Source organism: Maylandia zebra, linkage group LG9 (assembly GCF_041146795.1).
Source record: "Maylandia zebra isolate NMK-2024a linkage group LG9, Mzebra_GT3a, whole genome shotgun sequence".
NCBI lineage: Eukaryota > Metazoa > Chordata > Actinopteri > Cichliformes > Cichlidae > Maylandia > Maylandia zebra.
Genome location: NC_135175.1, coordinates 30,476,468 through 30,500,120, shown reverse-complemented (window position 1 = coordinate 30,500,120; position 23,653 = coordinate 30,476,468). Strand labels below are relative to the sequence as shown.

Here is a 23,653-nt window from a genome sequence, read left to right as displayed (position 1 = left end):
TAGACTATTTTTCAGTAAACTACAAAGTTTTACGATGACTCGTCTAGTTTTAAGGTTAGCTTTAATCCACTATTATAATGTTGCTGAGACACCTGTCAATCACTATGGGCAAATTTCTAATTTTAAAATTTTAAAAGTAATAATCTTTGACAGGTAAGTTAAAAAAAACAACAACAAAAACAACAAAAAAACAAACAAAAAAGAAAACTGTGAAATATATTTTACCACGGGACTCACTTTTAGTGTCAGCCCCCAGTGGCCATTTGAGGAACTGCATTCTGTTATAAACTTACTTGCTGTAATGTTTTCTCGGATGCATATATAGTTGGATAACAAGGCTCATAAAACTAAATAATGGATCTTTTTTGTTGCTTAGTAATAAAGTTATGCTTTCTTCTCTCCTTGGTTAAAATCTGTTGAGAACTGTGTTGAAAGGTGTTTAAAACAATGTAATTTTCCCCATTATTACAACAGCGCTGCATTTTTGATAACAATGTGCACAGATCATGCATTTATATTATACCTGTCAGAGCGATAATGAGGAGATAAGATGGGGGCATAGAGCATTGGCGACCAACACCTAATCCTATATGAGTTTAACCTTTGCAGTCATTACACATACAGAGAACATTTTAAATATTAAACATAGTAATTCACATTTAGAGTCACATCCATGATATGAAGGAAAAGCTTGAATTCTTATTAATAACTCTTATTTTAAATAATTGGGGTCTTCATTTCAATTTCATAAAGTTAGACTCTTAATAATGAGTGAAAAGCACGTAAGACTGTGTCATTAATAAATGTCTTTTTTCCAGATCCGGAGTCTGACGGGGAGGTCTCTGGATGCCCACGGTTCCATTTCATGCCACGTTTTGTCAGATTTCTGCCCGGTAGGACTCGTCACAGAACCATCTTTTTTTGCCATTTGTCTCCCTCTTGTGGTCTGTAATTCTTAAGCTGTCTCACGTTGCCTAAAACCAAAAAACTCTCCTCCAGCGATATCCACTCAAAGCTTTTACACTCATGGTGATAGTTGTGGTTCGTTCTTGGTAAAATGGCAGATGGAGTTAGTGCCTGAGCCTCTGCGTGTCTGCCTGGTATTCATCTTTGATGCACATGATGGTGCTGGTGCACTATGATATTACCGCGGCGTTTGTCATGACAGCCGTGCCCACCTACTTTCTCTCCATCAAAAAACAATTTCTCTCCCAGTTCTCTCGGCTACAAACACTTATCTGTCTCTTTTACAAAAGCGCCAGAAGACCCAATCCAGTGTTTCTGATGTGATCTGTAAAGGGGAAAGAGGCAGAGAGCAAACAGGGGAGTTACAGTGAGAGCACGATGACGGTGTGTTTGGAATTTAGAGTCGCCGGGTGTGCATTAGTCCTAATGCATCCCGGACTGAGAGGACAGTGGATTTTTTTTTTTTTTTGATTTGTGTCCATCTGAAATGGAGGTCAATCAATTTTGCATGAGTGTCTATTAAACTGCCTCTGTTTGACCTGCGTGATTGCACGCATGTGTTCAGCTGTATTTCTCTGCACATGCATATGTGTGTGTGCGGTGCCTCTCAGCTTATTTCTGATCTTGTAATTCAGGGCGGACTGTTATTATAAGCGTGTCATTATGTGCCTTCACGTATCGCGCGCCGTCCGACCTTGCATCAGCTCCCCTGCTCACCTGTGCACTTCCTGAACAGTGCCATTGTAATGCACGGGGACATTTTCACAGTATGTTTTCGCTGAATATTGGCTGAGAAACTGAGAGTTGGCAGAGGTGAGGCGGGTTAGATGTATAAAACAGAGAATATTCTCCAACAGCATTCTTGATTTTTATTTTTTTTTTATACAACAACACATGGATGCTCGGAGAAACAGTTAACCTCCTATAACTGCAGTGAGGCTTTTATATTTTCCTTTTTTTTCCCATTAACTATAAATATCTGTTGAACTCTGTCTTCAGCTTCTATGCATACGTGGCTTTATTAATTTATTTCTTCTTTGTGTTTATGAAATGTCTCAGATGGCGGGAAGGAGGTGCTGTCAATGCATCAGGTGCTGCTCTACCTACTACGCAGCAGCAAGCCCCTGGTCCCTGAGGAGGAGATTGCAGATATGCTGCAGTGGGAGGAGCTGGCGTGGCAGAAGTACGCCGAGGAGTGCAAGGGCATGATCGTCACCAACCCGGGCATGGTGAGGCCCTCGGCTTCTTTGTTACGACACCGAGGTGGCTTTGTCTGACGTTTCAAGGACGTTTGCACGTCCCCTCAGACACTGCAGGAATGAGGCTGCTCCTGTTAGCCTGTGACACGAGCAGCCTCACCTTTTATGCCCAGGGCGTTTGTTGTCATCGGCACTATTACGGCAGGAAGGTTTTTATGTCGCAGTCAAAGTTGGTTAACCTTCTCGTGTGGCCCACATTATGAAGGAGGTACAGAAATTGTGTCTGGGTAAAGGTGAAGATGTCCTTGCTAGCAAGGATGTTGCATATGAGCAGTGAATGTGATTGTGTAACCTTTGGTGTGGGTGAGTTATTGAGTCAACTGCTGTTCCTGGCAGAACTGAATTGTTGCTGTCAGGCTTTCCATACCGTGGGTGTATAATGGTCTTCCATTGCTGCGCTCAACTTAAACGATTAGACCGCCAGTCAAACGAAGTGTATTAAGGAGGTCGTGTCTGGAGCTTTACCCTTTTTGAAGAAAACAGAGTTATCAGAGGCAAGGGTCAAAGCAATGGATCACAACACTCCCAGGAAGCTTTTTCCAATATTGGTGATTGTTTGGATGGCTGATTACAGCCACTTCATTCTCTCTGACCAAGCATGGTTTTAAAATATTTACAGCTCTAAGCCCAGCGCCTTAAGCTTTGATTAAATCACTGCCATTCCTGTGTGTTGTCTGTAAAACATGCTGGAAAATTAATATTTTAAACATGCCAATCACAAGTTCCCCGAGTCCAGGGCAGAGTTTCCAACAGGAAAGTTGTCATGCCCGGCGGCTGCGATTGGTCGGGGATGAGAGTTCAGTCAGTGTAGCGCTAGCAGCTGTGCACGTGCTCGGTGGGTGACGGGCGTGAACTCACCTCAGGGTGTTTATTTCCCACTTCCAGGTTAAAGATAAAATGACGAAGGCTCTACCAGCAGTGGTACATCGAATCAAGTTTAACCTTGTTGAGATGCAGCCATGAATAACTTGGCACTCTGGCTGCACATGTTAACTAAACCAATCAGCTGAGCAGGCAAAACATATGAACTCATAATACCCTTTGTTTTTTACACTTGCACTTTCTTCAGGCTGTTGCTTCTGGATTTATTTCTTTTTAATCTCCCGCTGTGAGGCCTGGCAAGGGTCAATTTAGGCCCGCCACTCTGTAGCAAGGAGGAGAGGGAGGAAAGAGAAGCTGAAGGCCTTATTATCCCAGATGTTTTGTAACAGCAGCCAAAACACACATTATGTCAGTTTATGAAATGCCTCCCACCTGAACATCTCAGATTTATCTTAAAAAAAATTCCCTGTTACGCACAATTTCAGGCTCCTGCTGTTATTAGTTTTCTCCAAAATGCTTTTCAAGGCATGGCAGTCGCATCTTTTTAGGAGCCATTTTCAATTTCATTATCTCGAAAACTACTTGCACTCGGTCATTCGAATGTTTTAGGGTAAATACCTGGTACTGTGGCTCTATGAATACGGACTCTCAGCAGTGTCAGCTTAACAGAGAATGATGGATGCTTTAAATTTGATCTCTGACAGCAAATTTAAAGGCCTGCAGAAACCACATTTTTGCAGGCAGGGGACTGATATTTGATTTACAGCTTCTCATAAACAAGGACCTAACTTTTTTTTCTTTTAAAACAGTCCAAATCTGCTGAATGATTTTGCAGATATTAAGTGTATAATATGGAAACTTCACTGTGATATTCCCCAGGAATGACACCATGTGCCAGCTCCACGTGAACTTTTTTAGAAAGAGCAAGATTGTGTTAATGTTATGCTCAAAATTTGTGATGTTTCTCTCTCGTTTTCCCCAGTATGAATTTTTGAAATACTCTTATGAGTGTAGCAGCCAATGAGCTGTGAGACCACATTCACAGAGCCATATAATCAGATATTTATCCTGAAAAACAGGAACAACCTAGCTTAAGTCGTCATGCATAATTACTTTAAGGAAGTGAATCTTTCCCCTCGACTTCTTTCAGATAAATCTGAGGTGGGAAGTTTCTGTTAAATCCAAAATAAAGTAACAGCGCAGTAAAATGGAGTATAATAAAAGAAAAGTGTTCAATGAAATAAAAGCAGCTTTAAAAATACTTAAATAGAACAAAATGGCTCAATCAATTATAAAAAAAACAGAAGTGGGAAAGTTTACTAAATGTAGTAGAGAACAAGCACAGCAAATAGCAGATGGCAATAAAGTGGCTCATTATACACACAGTTTAAACTGCAGCTAACATTGCAATTAAGTTGGAAAAATACACTGTAACCAGGCATTTTTATCAATAGATTAATTAAACCAAACCAGCGGCATTCTCATTTCCGTCAGTCACATAATTGATAGCAAACACAAGTGTTTTCTTGCAGGTATTTAAGTGTAAACCATACAGCGCTCCCTAATCAATAAAAATGTCCTTTCAGGGCTAAGTGGTGTAGGTCAGCCCGTCCGTACTCTCGCTCTGTGAAAAGCCCTCACCTGCTGCGTTACACCAAGGTCACATGCTGCTCCGAGTGAAAGCATCCGATGCCAATCACGCAAGGCTCCCCTGACGCCATCACCTTTCAATCTGTTACGGTGAATTAAAGCATAGGTGGTGGAGCTGAGGACACTAAATGGCCTAAGATCTGTGAATTAGCATTTACAGTGTATTTGTCGGGATTGTAAACAGGGCAATCACGCCGCCAATCAAACCTGATTATGTCGCTTTAACGGCACAATCAAAGTTGCCTGCCGACCTCTCGCTCTCTAATCAAAGTTTGCATGCAGGCGGCGACGGGCGGACGCGGCTAATGTCAAGGTGAGCGCAGGCCTCCAGCCATCTGCCATGCAGATCAGCGCTCCTTATGCCGCGGCCCCTTCCTCTGATCCCACCACACGCCTGACAGGCTAACTGTGATTTGGGAGTCGGCCGAGGACATGTTGCCTGTCAATCTCCTCCCCGATAAGAGCGTCAGAAGTTAGCTCGCCATCCCCGGCATCGCTTTATCATTGTTGCGCTCACGCTACGAGCACAATCTGGGCCTCATCTCATTATGCGCCTGTGACAGATGACCCTTGTTGGGTGGATTATTTTTTATTTCACATGCTGGCAGCAGGTGACTGATTGATGGTTGCCCGGTAGCTATGTAAATATGTTTCTCCTCGCTGTGCTGACTTCTTTGTTTTTCTCCCCCCCCGCAGAAACCGAGCTCTGTGCGCATCGACCAACTGGACAGGGAGCAGTTCAACCCAGACGTCATCACTTTCCCCATCATCGTTCATTTTGGGATACGGCCCGCGCAGTTAAGCTACGCTGGAGACCCCCAGTAAGGCCGCCGACATGCACAGATAAATATCTTCCCCCGCTGCTCACCGGCCCCCTCGTTCCCACCGCTCCTCGTTCGTTCGGTGGCGAGAGAAGAACCGGCGGCGTTGCACGTCAAGGAAAGACGAGAGCAGCGTATGTCGAAGAGGAGGGGCGCTAGCTGAAGGGGAGGAAGAGGAAGAGAAAACGAGCGGCGTGACATTTTTACATGCGTCGTCACGGGTCCCGGGTTTCCGCTGGGTGCCTCCGCGGCGGGAGCTGGCGCGGTTTGTCTCGTGAATAGTAATGCAACATACACGCACCGGAGGGCTTGCAGTAGGGAATACTGTACTGTGCCGCTGCATAATTAACAAAAGCAGTGTATTAGATCATGTGAGCGGCAGTCTCTGAGGTGTTCAAAGAGATGCGACAACATCGCTAATCAAAAGTCGGCACACAACTCCTGCACTCTGATGCTAAATTTAAACCTGTGGCTTTCTTTTTTAACTCAAATGTCTGGTTTAAAGCGTAACAGTCAGGGGGAGGTGCGGGAGGAAAATGGTGGTGATGAAGATGCAAACAAGAGGATGATCATTAGGGAATCCATTTAGGCAGAACTAGTTTGCTTCTTCCCTCTGACTAATGTCCCCTCTCCCCTGCTGCCACGTTTTAGCAGTCTGTCCACTGAGCACTTTCATCCCCGTGCACCCTGCTGCCATGTCAAACTTCTCAAAGCGGCAGACAACGACAAATTTATGGATGGATTGGGACATCATTAGCCGATGCAGAAACGAGTAGTAAGAGACCAGCGGAAAGGATTTCCTACCACTGCTAATGATGCGTGTAGCGAGGGCAGGAGTCGGTGTTGATTGCGGCTGCAGCAATGCCACAGAGAGGGAGTCTTGGACACAGCAGCAGCATATATTAACTCGGGAGACTGAAGATGCTGTGTTGTCGTCTTCCCTCCGCGCCGACCGCTGGACACGTGCGCTCGGGGGCTGCCACTCGAGCTACCCCAGCTCGACCAATGAGGCAGGAGTGATGGCATGACAGAGGTCAGGAGATGTATAGAAAAGCAGGAGCGACACACACGGGGGAGAAGGGGTAAAAAACTATGCAGAGGAGGCGGAAGCCCTCTTTCAGAAAAGCCCTCAAACGTGCTGTCGGGTTCTCATGTCGGTCTCGCTGAATAACTACAACGCCGCCAGCGTGGCTCGAGTTTGAACCGAACGCCGTCACGTTCATGCCTCGCTGATGTACGGCTTCAGAGTGGCAGAGTCTCTTGTCACTCATGAGCCTGAAGCTGAGCTCATAATTTGCATACCGAGCCGTGATTGGGCCGTTTTCTCCTGACACTGACAGTGACACCGTACTGACACAGTGTTTCCATGCATCATTTTTCTTATCCGTGCCTGCGTAGCTCACTGCAGTTACATTTCACAGAACGCAAAAGCGGCTGTCTTTATTTTTAAATGGGTTTTCCAAACGTTTAAGGAGAATGGAAATAAAACGGTGCACAGTGTTTGATGAGGAAAGCAAAATGAAGTTGATTTGATGCTGTCAGGTCCTGTAATGCTGAAGGCTTCTCATTTTTCTCAGATGACTGGGAGTCAAGTCTTTGGTCTGAAAAGGCAAAGAGTGCAATGTAAAGACTAAAGCAACAGAAACGTAAAGAAATAAAGGAATTTATACACTTTCTTTACAATAAATGACCTTTTTTAAACACAAATATATAAAACTTATATTTTCCCCCATTAAAAGTTTTAATATTTACGATGTTTAATGGATTAAAATTGTCTACTTTTATTTTTTTTGATTTAACCATGGAGCAGCTTCATGCATTGGGAGCCTTGAGCTTGTTTCATGGCTTCATTAGCTGTCTGGTCGCCACTTATTTTACAGAGCATTTGAATCACCTGTTGAGATGAACCATTGATTTCAGTAAGATTGTTGATCTTTTCTTTTAAATGCAGCTTTCTTTTTGTTGGCACTCTGACACTCTTCTGGTGTCTCATCTTTGGCTCTTTCTCGCTTTTCAAAGAAGCTCTTCAGCGACAGGGTTAGTTTGTAGACTTACTGATGCATGGAGGGAAAAAAATCGGACTGAGATACTGTAAGTGCGGGCAGAACGGCTTGAAAAGACAATCGGTTTAACGCAAAAGTTGAAATGAGATGCAGCATGTGAAAACCAGGCTAAAATAATACATTTTTTAAATTGTTTTCATGTTTCTGTAAATAGTTTTGTTATTTTTCTATGAATTTAGATTATTTTGGTTTAGCACATAGTCACCTATAACAGGTTGTTTGGCTAAAGAAGGAAAAGTTACTAATGGATGAATTATACTTCAGCGGGAAATCTACGTTACAACGTAGTCGGAAACTATTCTTGACTCTAACCTAACCGTAACCTGATGTGGAACTTCCGAAATATAAGAAATTATGACCAAACAAATAACATGTATAAAAACCTGCAGACCAGCGCGTTTGACAAGATCGAGAGAAGAGAATCATAAAGCTACTGCATCCAGCTGTAAGCTGCAGTCATGCTGCTTTCTCCTTTTTCTCCATCACCTCACACACACACGAACGTCAGCATGTGAAGTAAAATAATAAACTTAAACTGTTTACAATCACCTGTGCACCCTTAGCCAAGTGTCCCTCTAGCTTCTACCCTAAGTCTTTCTGACTGAATAAAGCTTTGTCTTATCTCAGCTTTTCAGTCATGTCAAACTCCTTAAAAACAGTTAAAAAAAACCAAAATGTATAAATAAATCTGTTGGTGTATCAGGTGTAAAATCCCTCCAAACTGCTGCTGCTGTGCTGCTAACTTCCTTCTATATAGTGCTCCTACTAGCTGCTGCAGTCCTGGAAACAAAGAGGCAAACACAGTTAAATGGATCAGTTTGTGTGGATGGTTTATTGAGTAAGGATCGGACTAATATCTGATCAATGCGTCCCTATCGTTGTGTCTTATCTGCACCTTAAAGCGCTCTGGAGCGTATTTACAAACCAGAAGAGACAGTCGTCCCACTCTGGGCCTTCGTAAAAGGGGTGTGGACAGCTGCTCCACCATGCAGCACCCAGATACAGAGACGGTGGTGTTAGGCCAATATTACAAGTATTGTACTTCATCATTGTAGTGGGTATATGAAAGAGCAAAGTAAACATAAAAGTCACTTTTCACTTCCCAGATTTTTCCACACTGTTCTTAAAATTCCACTGTGGAATTTTGAAGCCGGAAAGCTGTGTTTGAATGCCAAAGCGCCATTACTGTAACAGATAGATGAAGCCAGCAGTGGTCTACATTTGAAAAGGGCTGGAGATGGGGGAGGAAGGGGAGGGGGCGGTTGAAGAGAAAGAAAGAGGCAGCATATGCTAATGAAAGCATGTGCAGGGAATGGCGAGAGCCGCGGCAGCGCTACCCTGAGAGCACACAGCAGATCTGTGGAAAGGTCATTGGAGCGGATTGGGGACGAGGGGGCCTCCCAGGCTGGATAGACTCTCTCTCTCTCTCCATCTCGCTCTCCCTTTCTTCCTCTCCGTCTCTCGTCCGAGCGGGGCTTCTGTGCGGAGGTGCTGGTGAGCTGATAATCGGGGCGGTAAAGCCGCCTCATTCCCTCGTCTCAGTCTCTAATGAAGTCCCCGCTATTAAAGCTCTATAATTCTTCTGTTCCACAGTATACCCCCCACCCCATCACCACCACCTCCCTCCTCATCCTCCACCCTTCCTTCCTTCCTCCTCTCTCTCCCTCACTCCTTCTGTCATTTTATGCCACTCTCCCTGTCAGCGCGCCATCCTGTCCCCCAAGCCCCTCCATCCCACCAATCATAATTGAATAACTCTGGGTAAATGAGGAGAAAGTCTCCTGAATGGGAGCAGAACGGTCACACCCGGCCCTTGGTGCATCAATCAGGGGGTCTGATTGAAAAGAGAGGGAGAGAGGAAGCGAGAGAGAGGGGGGAGGTGGTTGGTATCATGGCTACATGTCACCTTGCCGATAACTCCGTGCCTCTTTTCAGATGCAAATGAGAAGAAAGACAATAGAGTTTTATAGAAAATGAGAATGAGGTTGCGAGATAACTCGAGCCAGTGTCACGTCTGTTCCCTTTTTTTTTTTTCGTTCTTTTTTACGACGTGAGCAGAAAATTGTGAGTATCTGTGTGTGTGTGTGTGTGTGTGAACTTCTGCCCACAGCTCAAACAGTGGACATCTGAAACACTGACTCTTCTGTGTCCACTGCCCCTCACACACAAGCAGCTGATGCAACAGTGGCTGCTGGCTGCTGTTAAATTATGTTTGATATCAGGCAAGCTTCAAATGAAATATTGATGTGTTGTTGCAAAGGATGGAAACAGAGAGTGAAAGAGAGAGGGTGGACTTGTCAGCATGTCACCTCCTTATTTACCGTCCGCAGGTATCAGAAGCTGTGGAAGAGCTACGTGAAACTACGCCACCTGCTGGCCAACAGCCCCAAGGTCAGGCAGATCGACAAGCAGAAGATGACACAGAGAGAGGTGGGTGAAAGAAAACAAAACCGCCTTTGATATGTATTTTTTTGTTTCTTTTCTCACACTCATAATTTATCAGTAGAAGGCGCTTTCAGTGGAAGCGCGTGTCCTGGAGATATGAAAGGTGCTGCTGCAACACTGGCGCTCTTACTCTCTCTGCAGAAGTAAGAGATTCGCAGATATTAATTACAAAAACAAAACTATTACCATTGCTATTATTCCTGCTGTGCGCACTGATTCAAAAGCTGCTTATCGGAAACTCCCTGCCAGTACTCGCCGTTATTGCGGTAACAAAGATGCTATTTCACTCAACAAAAGTGAGATGTTCAAAACTTACAAAGGCAGCAATATTTGATTCTTTTTGTTAGTTTTTTTTGTTGTTGTTGTTAAGAAAACGTAGCCACACTTTGTTGCATTTAATGCTTTTTTTTTTTGTAGCAGAGGTAATTTTCTACACATTAATACCTGGAGTTTTTCAAATTATGTTATTTTTGTGTGTGAATATCAGACTTAAAGTGGTTGCTTTTACTTAAAGCGTAACTTTACCGCTGATTAAACAGTCCAATTGTCCAGCCAACGCGAGGATATTTAGTCATTTTTTATTGTTAAACTATTATTTTGGCCATTTCAACCTTTTTCATAGTTTCTGATATTTTTTCTTATGTTGCTAAAGTTTTGCACTGTCGAACGATGGTGCACTGAAGAACAGAGCAACATTAAAAGTTTGCACTATATTACTACCTTTCTCACTCTTCGCACCTTCTCTTCCACTTTATCTGTTTTAACTCCTTTGTCTTTATTTTGACGACTCACATTTGTTTTATTTAATTCAGTCAGGTGACCAGATCACCTGGGCTCTAGCATGCCTCTGTGCATACAGACCATTGAAGCGTCCCATCCTAATGCACTTCCTGTGTTCTGGGCTAAAATTCAACTTTTCTGCAGTCTGAGTCTCACGAGTCGAGGTATTATCGGTGCACCTGAATATTGTTTTATGACAGATGTGAAAAATGCGATGCCACCCTTTAATGCATAATTTAGTTGATTTTTACTGCTCAAAATAAAACGCCTGTAACTGCGCTCTCGAGTTGACTGTGAAGGTCAAACCTCCACCTGGGAGCAGGAGTGGAAAAGGTTTAGGTTTAGTGAAGTAATAACCGTGTAGCCACGGGGATTCATGGGGTGGTGGTGCTGTGTGAGAGTGTGTGGGGCCTGGGCAAGCCGAGAACAAGCACCTTGCCACACTGCATCCTTCTCACAACTTCTCTACAGCAGACACAGCTTCTCCTCTAATTCTTTGAGTGTGCTGCAGATCCAGCCTCTTCCTTTGGACTGTTTGATACACTCTGGACCAATAATGAGCGAGAACTCGGAGCTCAATTAGCTCGTTTCCCAGGTAGCTCGGCAAAGCTCCCCGGCTAACAGGCCCTGACAATCCCACTGTCAACCTGCACTGGAGCAATTAGTGAACCCAAACAGTGGATCCATCATGCTCCTCCAGCAGCATTAGCCATGTCAGTGTCTCCTCACTGCAGTGGCAGTGTGGCACTGCTGTTTACTTAATGCCCGAGGGAACACTGAAGCTTCCTCTGTAAATGGTCGTTCACTGACAGACTAAATGTCTGCTCATCTGATAGGCATTTTAAGAAGCACCCTGTCAGAGGTGTTGTGCGCCTCAGACGGGCCCTTTGATACTTCCGCACTCCCCCTGAAGTCCGCAGAGCTCCGGGGAGAGCAGAGGTGTGGCAAAAACTGGCCTACACACCCTGGCTCACGCCTCTGCGCCCCCTCTGCATCTCATGCTGAGAGCACAGAGAGGTAGGGGGGGAGGGGTGTGTGTGTGTGTGTGTGTGTGTGTGTGTGTGTGTGCGTGTGTGTCTGTCAGACATGCAGGCTGGCTGTGTTGCCCAGATGGACTTTGTGGCATCCCCTTAGCCAAACCACTGACCGGTCCTCAAAACCATTCACACAACAACGCTGTCGTATTTTTTTGCAGTGATTGTTTGCAATATAAATAAAGTTTTTGGTTAAAATTGTTCCCAACATAGAGCGAATAGGTGAAGTGTGTTATAAGATATTATTTGTCTCTGTATTAGAAATGAAAGAAAATGAAATACAGAACTGTGCTACTTTATTATCTCATATCTCTAATTTGAATAAGTATTCAGCCCCGAGTCAGTGCTTTGACAGTGGATTCAGCTTCGAGTCTTCTCTATCAGCTCGGCGTATGTGGATTTGGGGATTTGCTCCGATTCTTCTTTTGCAGCATCTTCGCAAAGCTATCTTAAACTCACTCCACAGATTTTTCTGTTGGTTTCGAGTCTGAGCTTCAGCTCGGCCACACAAGAACTTAACGCTCTCTTTCCTCAGTACGTTTCAGCATCGACAGGGATGTGCTCTTAAGGATGTCTCTACCCAGTTTTCAGACTGCGGCTCTCTTTACTTTATTCTTTTGGTTCTTTAAAATGGACCTGCTATGTTTTTGCCTTATTTTCTGTCATGCATATATATATTGCTACATTGTTGGATGCTAAAATTAAACATGACTGAGGTTTCAAATAAAGAGGTCAGTGCATGTCAAAGTAATCCCTGTGGGCCAAAAGCTCAGGCATCAGACTGCTCTAAACACACCGTTTCAGACAGTAAATCACCCTTTAGATTATATCTTGTTTGGATTATTTGGATTATGGGTTAAGTACATTGAACCTCTGTAGAAACAGAGATTTTACCCAGAAGAACAGGCACCAATCATCGAACGTAACATTAGGTTAGACTGCAAAATTCAGCCTGTGATGGTGGCACATCAGCTGATCTCATTACCATAGCATTATGATGTCTCTGCAAACCAGCTTGCAACCCACTCTTAACCTTTGCTACTGCTAGTCATGTTATTTTTGACTCGATAGTATCTGCTGTGCTCTGTTCTGTATTGGGCAGTCTTCCTTCTCCCCCCCCCCACCTCATCTGGCTTCTTGCTCCGCATACCCACAGGTGGAACACAACAAGACCATAAACGTGGGGTAATTACTGTAGTGGTCTGGACTAAAGAAGGTAGCACAGCAAAGTTTAATAAAGAATCACTGGTATTCATTATCAGCATTCCTGCACATCTTATGGAAATTAGGGCATCAGCTCTAGCAAATCATATGCTGGATGACCTAAAATTGCAAAAGCTTTAATCTTCCTGCTTTGTACTGGAAACAATATGGTAGGAATAAGCTACAGGGCCCTAAATGAACCAGCAAAAGCTGAAGTAAATGGTGCACACAAGCTACGGATGTGCACTTGCCTTCCACAGTCATTGAATTTCAGACAGTGTCTTTGGTGTTTGACCTCAGCCTGTTCCAAAAACACAAACACTCTTCACAGCAGAAGAGTATGATGATAAAAGTCAAATGTGCCATGACTCGTCTCTTTGACCAGCAGAAAGTTACGTGTCATCTCCTTCCCACACTGGTTAATTATTTACTTTTTGTGCTTCTCGCTCAAATTTTCGTCCTGCAAAAATGAAGCATTTACATATCATTCGCACTTCTCTGTGATTACTGCTTTCCATATACAGTGGTTGGCTGTCCATGGAAAGTGTGTGTGTGTGGTTGCACATGCACTTGTGCGCGTGGGTGACGGTGTTCACTTTGATGCACAGTTCAAAGTAGGATGGCATTATTTATTCATGCCTTTGTTGTTCTTATTTCCTCTGCGAGTCGAAAATTCCTGGCGTTCCATTTTAGGCAGATCACGGCTAACTCAGACAGAGTCGATAGCGTCTCCGCTGAATGAAATGCATGCGCACGCACATTTAGGAGGTGCTGTCTGTCAATACGTCTTCCATCTTGGTTGTTATTTGTAGGACCTCTTATCTCAGACTCAAACTCTCCTTTTACTCTGCTGAATCTGCTGTAGGGCTGACATGTTTGTCTGTTTGTGTGTCTGTAATGATTCCTGGTGTTGCTGATGGAGGTACCTCTAGGCTCTGGTGTGGTGGGCCTAATGGGCAGGCAGGTGCCTCAGCTCTTGGTTGCAGCGACTGAAGCCTCATCATCAGCTTTCTTACACCCAGGAGCACCACAACCACCACTCCCCACAGCCATGCTGACCTACGGCAGCGCCTCAATTAGCTAGAACCAGCAAAGCTGTCACTTTTCTTCTTGCTGCTGTCTGCTGCTATGCTATATGTGTATCCTGCCATGGAGGTTTCAGATTATTACATGTGCTAGCCTATCTGTTGGAAAAGCAAGAGTCAAAGAAAGGGGGGAGCGAGGGTGGGGTGAGGTTTTGAGGATGGGAGCTGTCCCCGTAGGCTGTGCTCCAGTGGATCAATAATTGACTGGCTGGTTGTTTGGCAGGAAGCTCTTCAGAAGATCCGTCAGAAGAACACGATGCGCCGAGAGGTCACAGTGGAGCTCAGCAGTCAGGGCTTCTGGAAGACTGGCATCCGCTCCGACGTCTGTCAGGTAACGCCACTCAATTGTATGCATGCACATACAGCGCCGATTCCATGGATCGAACAAACGAATGTACACATTGTTTCACAGTTACATAACAATGAAGCATAACACCCTGGTGCTTTTAAAAGTAAAGAGATTCAAAACATCCTTTAATGCACTCCAGAGAGACAAGTATAAACAATCTTTTAAAACAAAGATTTATATATATATATTTCTAACAAGACTGAATAGAATACTAAATAAAGATTATTTCAATTACAGACTTTTTTTTTTTTTTTTTAATTCTATAGTAAAGAGAAAAAACCCCATTTACCTTAAATTCAAAAAAATCCCCAAATTCAAGAAGCTGAAAGCACAGAGTGTGGAGCATTTTCATTCAAGAATGAAAGAATCAACTTTGTAAGTGGACTGGTTTTTATATAGCGCTTTTCTCAAGCATTAGAATCCCTTTTACTGGAAGCCACAATCACCCATACAGTGCTTTATTCTGTGCCTTTAAACACTTTGTACCTATCAAATAAATGCACACTCACGCACTGATGGATGCATCAGGGTCCATTTGAGATTTGGTTTGTTGCCCAAGGATCTGCAGACTGGTGGAACCAGGAATCAAACCACAGCTACTTATAACACTTGTTGCTGACTGACACGGAAAAGCAAGGCAGCTAAATCCTACCCATCATTGTCAAATTAAATAGACAATAATGCTTTAGTATTCTTGGAGTTTTGACTGTACTATAGACAGCTTTAATAGCAGGGAGGGCGGGTTTATAGGCAAAAACATATTAATGACTGTACTTAGACATGGAAGAGAAGGAGAACTGCGAAGTTATCAGTTAATACTATTAGGGTTGGTTAGCAAGGTGCATTCACAGACTATACAGATACAGCTACTGGCACTAGCTTCAGTTAATATGCAAAGGAAATACGCAACATTTATCCATCAAAACTGGTGTGCATCCTTCTTGGATGGTTTCTTAGTACAACTAGCCACACACCAAGTCATACAATCTGTCAAATAATCGGATTAACATGATCAGAAATGGCAAATAGATCTGTGACGCTACATGGTACAGGTTAGAGTGGACCCAAATCATTTTTTTTGTAGCAGGCACTGTTTTATGCCTGCTCTATAGGCAGAGTATTTTAACGTGGGATTCTACTTTGCATTGTTTTCGTCTCTATGGACTGTTTTCCTCTGTAATTACATGTTTTTTAGTGCCACCTTCTGAGTTTAGCTACAGTTTAGCTAACGTTTGTCTAAATCTTGTCTACGTTATATCTGTTAACAATGTAAGTGCAATAGTTTCAGGGTACAAAGTTAAATGCTCGCTTTGTATGCTCGTGGCAGTTGGCTGCCCCTCCCTGAGTTTAGTTAAACACGAGGTCTCTTCCTGTTAAAAGGGAGTTCTTCCTTCTCACTGTCGCCGACTCCTTGTTATTTACCCTGCAACGTGAAGCCACTTAAAGCAGCTGCTGTTGTGCATTGGCTGTGTATAAATAAAACTGAATTTGTATTTAAAACCAAAAAGCAAACATAGTCACTAGAAGTTGGACACATGCACATATTGCAGTGGCTCCACTCAGACGGACACGTCCACTACACAGCCACAGCCGCACACCCTTCTCTTCTTTCCACACATTGCGTCACTTCTCCATTCAAGTGTCAAAATCTGTGTAGGCAAAGCGTACTCCCACAGAGCCGCAGCGGTAGCCATACCTTTCATTAAGTAACGACTCCGACTGGACAGCTTATTTATATGCCACTTGACTGTCACTCGGCATTTCATGCACTTTTAACAGCAAAAAAATATATTTAGGATGGATTCTTATTTTTATCGTAACTGTAGCTCATTTTCTAGGAAGCGGAGCAGCATGTTCAACTTGCACTTGGATGTGTGCACGCGATTTCGAACGGGCAGAACTAATGAGACTTGAACCATAACCCTGAATGTGTAAGCAGCGCGCTGTGCCCACTGAAACAGAGCGCTTCGTGTGCTCATGCACTACATTGATAGTCAGTGTAATGATATAGCTAAGTCTGTTTGAGTGCATTTTTTATTTATTGTCTATTCTAGGATCTTTTTTGTCTTAAACTTCTTACTGAAAAGATAATTGGCATCAGCGTAGCACGTATTATTCTCTCGGCACACCCACTATCAATGTAGTGCAGTGAAAGTATCCTACAGCTGATGCTGCTGCTCACATTTGGAGAGGAATGACAGAATGTTCTAGCCGTGCAAGCCAGACCTCTCTTACAGCAAGGTCTAGCAAAGAAGAATCCGATCCATAATTGCTGTCCAATTATATTTGCTTCAAGCTGTACCGCTACGACTAATTGCTTCATGAATAATTTCAGTCCGAACTGCAGCGGTACAGTCTACACAACATGTGACACAGACAATAGATAGCTGCAAAACTGACCCATAGTTTCTCGATTTTAAAAGCAGACTTCGTCTTTTTTTTTTTTTTTTTTTTTTCCCGGAGCAAAATCAACCCCCTTGTTACAAACATCGTTCGGCAACACCAAGGTTGTTTCACTTGAAAGGCTCTGTCAAGGACCGGGCTGCACATCGGGGGCAGAGATGGGACTTATTTATTCATCACAATTTTATTTTATGTTCATATTTTTTTTTTTTTTTTTTTTTTTGTTCACTGCCTTTTTTCTCACTCTTTTGTTTTCTGTTCTTTTTGGCTCCCTGATCACATTTATGTTCAGTCAGACAGTCAAAAACATTTCAAAGGGAAGTCTGTTTTTCTTTTTCTACAGTGGAGAGAATAAGTGTGGGCGGGTCTATGTTTTCTGCAGCAATTACTTAGTGTATATATATATATTAATCCACCTACTTATAAATTATATAACTAAGGCAAAGCATGGAGAAATACAACTGTATCAGCTGTGTTAGGGGTAGGTAATAAAGCTCGCCTGCAAAGGTGAATTTCTGCAGTAGTTTACGTTGCACAATATATACAGCCTAATAAAATCTGTGGAAGCACTGTAAACCAGAGGCCTTTCACTCACATCACACATGGCTCAATGTGCATCAAAATAAATGAGCCTATCAACGAAAAGAAACAGGAAGCATAGGTGGTTAAACAGCGGTTAGCGCTGTCGCCTCACAGCAGTCCCGGTTTGCAGTGTTCTCCCTGTACATGCCAAGACACGCTGTTCAATTCATAATTCTCAATGTATTCTCTCTGCTTTCTGCCTCACTAGCCAAGTTGCTGTTAATTTAACAAAATTGTTATTTAATGATTAATTAAGTAGCTCTACCGGCTGTGATTCAGGAGGTAGAGGGGGTCATCTGCTAATCAGAAGACTAGTTGGTTACTCAGCTCCTCCAGACCACATGTTGAAGCGTCTTTGGGCAAGACGGTGAAACGCAAATTGGTCGTGATGCATCCGTCAGAGAAAAGCCAAAATGTGCTGGGTTTGAATTTAGCCCTTGAGTGGGTGCTCTGGCTTCCTCACACAGTCCAAAGAGATGCACGATAGGGTTGCTGACTCTGTGTTAGTCCCGTGATGGCGACTCTTCCAGGGTCTACCTAGGCTCATGCACTGTGAAAGCTGGGTTAGTCTCCACCCAACCAGCTCCAGCTCTGCCGTCTTGCACTGTAGCTTCTGATGGTAGTCCTTCAGATCTGCATTTCTCCACCCACCGTAGGTTCTGATTGGATTGCGCAAACAGCAGATCACAAAAGCGAGAGCTGTAGTCCAAGACGCTAAAGTAGAAACAAAAGCTGGAAAAGAGCATGTCTAGCATGGAGTTATCCTTTTGTAAATCGATAATAGGTGGTATAAATCTCTCCAACGCATAATTATATAACTTTTTTTTTATCGCTAAAATGAGGTGCCAAATATGCTTGGGTGGAAGATAATAAACCTGACTGGCTTCCCAGAGTAAAGCCTTGGTGTGGAGTCGTGCTTGTAATACTTAAATCAAAGAAAAAGTGAATTCAGGCTGCTGGCCTGGTTGGAAGGTGTCCAAAATACCCAAACGTCACCCGTGACAGTAAATTAGGAATTTCTCACCTTTTAATTAGTGGCGTATCAACTCTCTAACAAGCCCCCACCCTGCCTTTGTGAACACAGAGACATACTCAGTCACTCAGGCAGTCGTAAGAACAGGTCAGGAGCAGCAGACATGACCGGGCCCCGGCTTTGTTTAATTGGCTGCTTAACAAGGCCCGGGGACTGTGTCACCACGGCCCCTGTGATGGCCCCAGGGCTACGTGGCAGCACCGCTTGTAGCCGCCGGGCCTCGGGCTCACCCTCCCCAGTAGCACTAATTAAAACATGCACGGCTCCTTCTTCTCTCATGTGGTGGCACAGGGTTAATGTGTGTACACCAGCCTTTGTTACAGTTTCTCAGTCACTCCGAGGGGAAGACTTGATAAGCCTCGGCTAATGATTCCGCAGATTGGCTCTGCAGACTGCCGAGCTCAGTATCCGACCACCGACTGTTTCGCTTTAACTCCCACTTTTCTTGTCACATTCCCCTCACTCGCAGCTCATCCTCCAACCCCACCCTGCCCTTGACTTTTCTTTTACTTTGTTGCACTCAAACTTTTTTCTTTTCATATGTGAGGGTCAGCGGGGGCTGTCAGCGTTTGTTCCAATGTAAGTGTGTCAACATGTCAGAATGGGCTTCGATTTTGACTGTCCTGTCCAAATGTGAATTTCCCCCATCTCTGTCATTCCCTCTCGCTCTACAGCAATTGGGTTTTTGATTATTTCATCTCTCTGTTGCAGAGCACCACTTAATAAATAATGACTGGCTGATTGATTTCTCCCTCCCCGTTCCCTCCATCAACCCTCTCCCATTCTTTCTCCCAATCTCTTCATCACACTTGCTCTCAAAACACGCTCCCTTCACTTTTCTTTCATATACGCCATGATCCTTGTTCTCTGCCTCTTCCTGTTACTTGAGATTTTCTATTTTTTTCTTCCTCTCCTGTCTTCCTTTCTTACACTGCTTGTCAATTCTCTCTGTCCTCCACAGCACGCCATGATGCTCCCCGTTCTCACCCATCATATCCGCTACCACCAGTGTCTCATGCATCTGGATAAGCTCATCGCCTATGTCTTCAAGGAGCGCTGCCTCCTTCAGGTAAGAATCTGTCATGACTGTTTGATGTGACTGTGAAGGCCTGTCCCAAGCTTACTTAAAGGCTGGCATAGATGATAACTAACAAGATAGATAACATTAGGCGAATCCGTGCAGTGCTTTCAGGCGGTGCACAGTCTACAGGTTAGATAGGCCGATAAAAAAGTAAACATTCTGTGCAGGAGCTTGTTATGCACAGAGATCCAGGGAGGCAGCGTTTCCCCTCATTACTGTGCCCGATCCACCTCTGCAGGGATAGTTCAGGTGGAAACAGGGGCTCAGGAGTCAGCTAGGGTAACACACACACTGGCCTGAGTCATATCTCTGCAGTGAGCAGCCCAGGTCTGCTGTGAGTTGCAGTGACAGTAGTCAGGACAACGACAGCCTCCTCCGTAATGCCAGCTCTCCCCTGTCAGGTCCACAGCCTCAAGCTGTGTGCTCTCAGAGTGAGCTCCACGGCTGCCTCCAGCAATATTGAAGAGCTGTCATAACCTGATACATTAGAAATCAATGTGTTGTAGCCTATACATAGTTAAAAAGGGGAAGGATGCATTAAGATTCGCTCAGGGCTCTGTGTGTCTGTGTGCCAGACTGCTCAGTGGTCTGAGAGCATTTGTGTGTGGTTTTTGCACATATCGATCAATGATTGGCCTTTTTGTCGTTTGCATAATGACGACCTGTCATTACAAGCGCTAAAAAGGAAACACTGGCTTGCGAGGCCAGCCGGTAGCTGACAAGCTGCGGCCTCTTTCATCGTGAAGATGTCCATTTGAGCTTCAATGGTTGGTCTCTCTAGGGATATGTTAATTGATCTGTCCCTCCCCCTTTCTCCTTCAACTCCTTCATCTCCCGTAGAAGACGCACAGATGGAAAGAAAAACAATCATTTATACATAACAGCTCACAGGCAGCGCGCACTACAGGCTTCTGCAGCGCCTGTTGCCTGCCTGCATTGCAATTCTTGCCATTGAGGTGGTAATACAGTGGCATCGCTGTGTATCTGTGTGTGGACAAAGCCAGGGCTGTCAGCAGTTCGCCACTACTGGGACTGAAATGACCCAAGTAGGGAGCCATCATTGCTGGGCTTAAAACACTTTCCTCATCTACAGCACACACACAGCAGCGCCTAATGTCCCACAGCACTCACACACACTCTGCGCCCAGATAGATTCAGACAGAACGGCTGCAGGAGTGCAGCGGTGCCTGCTCAAACAGCCCCGCTCCGAGTCAGAGCGGGTTTCAGATCCGCCGTCACTTCTCATTTGCCTCCACTCGGATGGGATGATCACATTTAATGAGATAAATGTTTTCCTGTGACAGTCCGCTCATTTAACATGAGGAGAATCAGCTCCCACCCTTTGATTGCATTACAAATGAATTGTACTTTGATAGAAGGTTTGTGTGCTTTGAATATAATTTATCCTTAGTTGTGTCGAACGCATAGGTATAAAAGTTTTGGCACAGTGGCTACCATATTGTTTGTTTCAAGGAGAATGGAACAAACACCAACACACAAGGAAGCGAACTGGTTGCATTGCAAGTTGTAACCATGTGATGAGCAAAAGAGAAGATCTGGCTATGAAACTGCGCTCAGTCAGCATACCCTGGATAATCCTGTATTATCCAGGGTGGCCAGTTGTTTAAATATTATCATCAATATAACCTGAGACTAGTCACTGCGATCAAAAAACCATCAGCTAAGTTTTTACTGAGGTCACAGAGCAAAGGAGCTGAGTGCTGTTTTCTCATAAACTTCTATACAACCTGAGAAATTTTCATCCCTTGGTGGCCATGAAAAAAAAAAAATGCAGGTTTAAGGCGTTTCTTCTGCATTGGCTTCACTTTTCAGACCCAGAAGCCACAGTCCATCCATCTTTAACACTGTCTGTGATTCAGCTGCAGTGGAGGGTGTACACACAGACTGCCAGAGCTTCTCCTCAGTACGACTAACAAATTGTTGTGGATTGTTTGGTCAGTCTTGCGTAATGCATGCCAAAGCACCAGCTTTGCTTGTTGCTTGTTTTGACCCTGCATTACAACAAGAGCAATGACAAACAAGTACCGTAATTGTCGGGCTATAAGCCGCTACTTTTTGCACAAGCTTTGAACCCTGCGGCTTTTAGTCAGGTGCGGCTTTTCTATGGATTTTCCATGATTTTTGTCATATCGTAAGACGATTTGTTTTGTTTGTTCCGCTGTTGTACGGCACTACGTTGCCTGGCGGAAGGATCGGGGTTCAAGAGTGGTAAGTTGGTCACATGTCCATCCGCCAGGCAACATAGTGCCGTACAAGTAGCGCGAAAAACAAACTTCAAAGTAGCGCTACGCGTTCAGCGGGAGTCGTGGATGATGAGCGGCGATAAACTTGCGAAAAGCAAGTTGTGCTCAACTCTACCGGTGGATTCTGACAGCGTGGAAAAGTGTGCAAACATCCACGATCACCAACGGATTTCGAAGGGCTGGACTGCTGCATGATGAAGAGGAGGACACCGCCACGGCCCTTCAGAGGGTGTTCGACTCTGACACTGACAATGACAATGAGGATTATCTTTGGTTTTGAAAGTGACAACGAAGGAAAGAAGCGGAGAGTGGATGACGAAGCCATCCTGAGCCTGTTCGTTTCCGACACTGGAGAAGAGGACTTTGGTGGTTTTAGTGCGCAGGAAGATGGTGGTGAATGACTGACTTTTCTTCTTGTTAAAGCCGTGTCACTGCACCTGAGCCTAAAAGGTAGTCCGAATCTATTTTTCTGGTGTGCTGTAGGTTACTGTTATGTACTACATTTGTTACTCATTTATGAAGCACAGCACATGTGCAAATATGTACCCATAACTTGTTTTTCAAAATATTAATAAAAGGGGTGTGTCTCCAAACAGCCATCTCTTTCCTGACAATTCCCTTTGTGCATATTCTCTTACATATGATGAGTCAACATTGAAACACCTGCGGCTTTTAGTCAGGTGCGGCTAATGTATGTACAAAACAGGATTTTCCCCTGATTTTAGCTTGTGCGGCTAATATTCAGGTGCGCTTTGTAGTCCGGGAAATACGGTAATTTCTTACAGAAGCTGAGTTGTTCATTTATAAATATATGTGAAATATTTTACAAAATAAGTACTTTTACAAGTGATTTAGATCTTAAAATATATAGTAGCATTCACTAAACAAAAACAGCAGCTTATACATCTAAACGATTTAATTATTGTAGAAGGATTACAAAAAAATGTAAAATTGAATGTTGGATGAAGTGGTGTTAGATACGGAGCCCCACGAGGAACATTGGAGGGGAAAACATGAAGATGAACCTTTGTGAGATCTCGCAAAATAGGCCGCATCCTTCGGAGGCCGCCAGCTCGAAGCTGGCCGGGAGATCGAGGCACGATGCGCCGGGAGGTCGAGGCACGATGCGCCGGGAGGTCGAGGCACGATGCGCCGGGAGTGCGGTTCTAGTGAGCCTCTAGTGGCCTCGACCTCCCGGTCAGCTTCGAGCTGGTGGGTAACAGACGTAACAGCACTTTTGCAAATATGTGATGTCTTGATAAGCCGAGCAGATATTTGAACTTTACACAGCTACATTCACGCCTGAAAATATGTTAGAAGTTTATTTTGTGATGCAGAAAGAGTAATATTAAAACTAAGTAGCTGCTGCCATTGTTGGAAACTATAGTTGGCTGGGCCGTGCTATGAATTCTGGGATAGGTTGGTGTTACGTTCCCCTAAAAGGGGTCTAGGTGATGAGGGGGTGGGGGAGTATAACAAAATGTGTCCGGGTCAGAAAAAAGAGTCAAAATGGTTAAATTAAAGAATTTTATTAAAGTTTCTATTAATGTTCAACTAAAAGAGACTGACAAGCTGCTATCACCATTTAAGGAAACAAACAAAACTCAAGCGTTGGTCAGTAAAGTAAAACATAAGTCAAAAAGAGAGGGCAGCTCACTAGCTGCAAACACAGACACGCAGCTCACTAGCTGCAAACAGCAAAAACACATGGCACTCTGGCCCAGAGCTCACCTTTCCCTGGGCTTAAATACTTTTAATTACTGATGCGAGTCAGCTGTGTAAAAGAGAAAGGTGGCACCTCAGGCAGAAGAGA

General features: G+C 44.1%; 1 protein-coding gene across 5 annotated transcripts in view; it reads left to right on the top strand.

The window, feature by feature from the left end:
• The window catches only part of drosha (drosha ribonuclease III), a 140,924-nt gene that overhangs the window by 20,530 nt on the left and 96,741 nt on the right, over positions 1-23,653 (top strand). For all 5 annotated transcript variants that reach the window (XM_014414118.2, XM_014414117.2, XM_014414119.2 and 2 more), the window contains 6 exons: positions 819-893; positions 2,026-2,195; positions 5,394-5,518; positions 9,912-10,011; positions 14,352-14,459; positions 19,457-19,564. In XM_014414118.2, the coding sequence (XP_014269604.1) occupies positions 819-893; positions 2,026-2,195; positions 5,394-5,518; positions 9,912-10,011; positions 14,352-14,459; positions 19,457-19,564 (686 nt within the window). The remainder of the gene's footprint in view (positions 1-818; positions 894-2,025; positions 2,196-5,393; positions 5,519-9,911; positions 10,012-14,351; positions 14,460-19,456; positions 19,565-23,653) is intronic.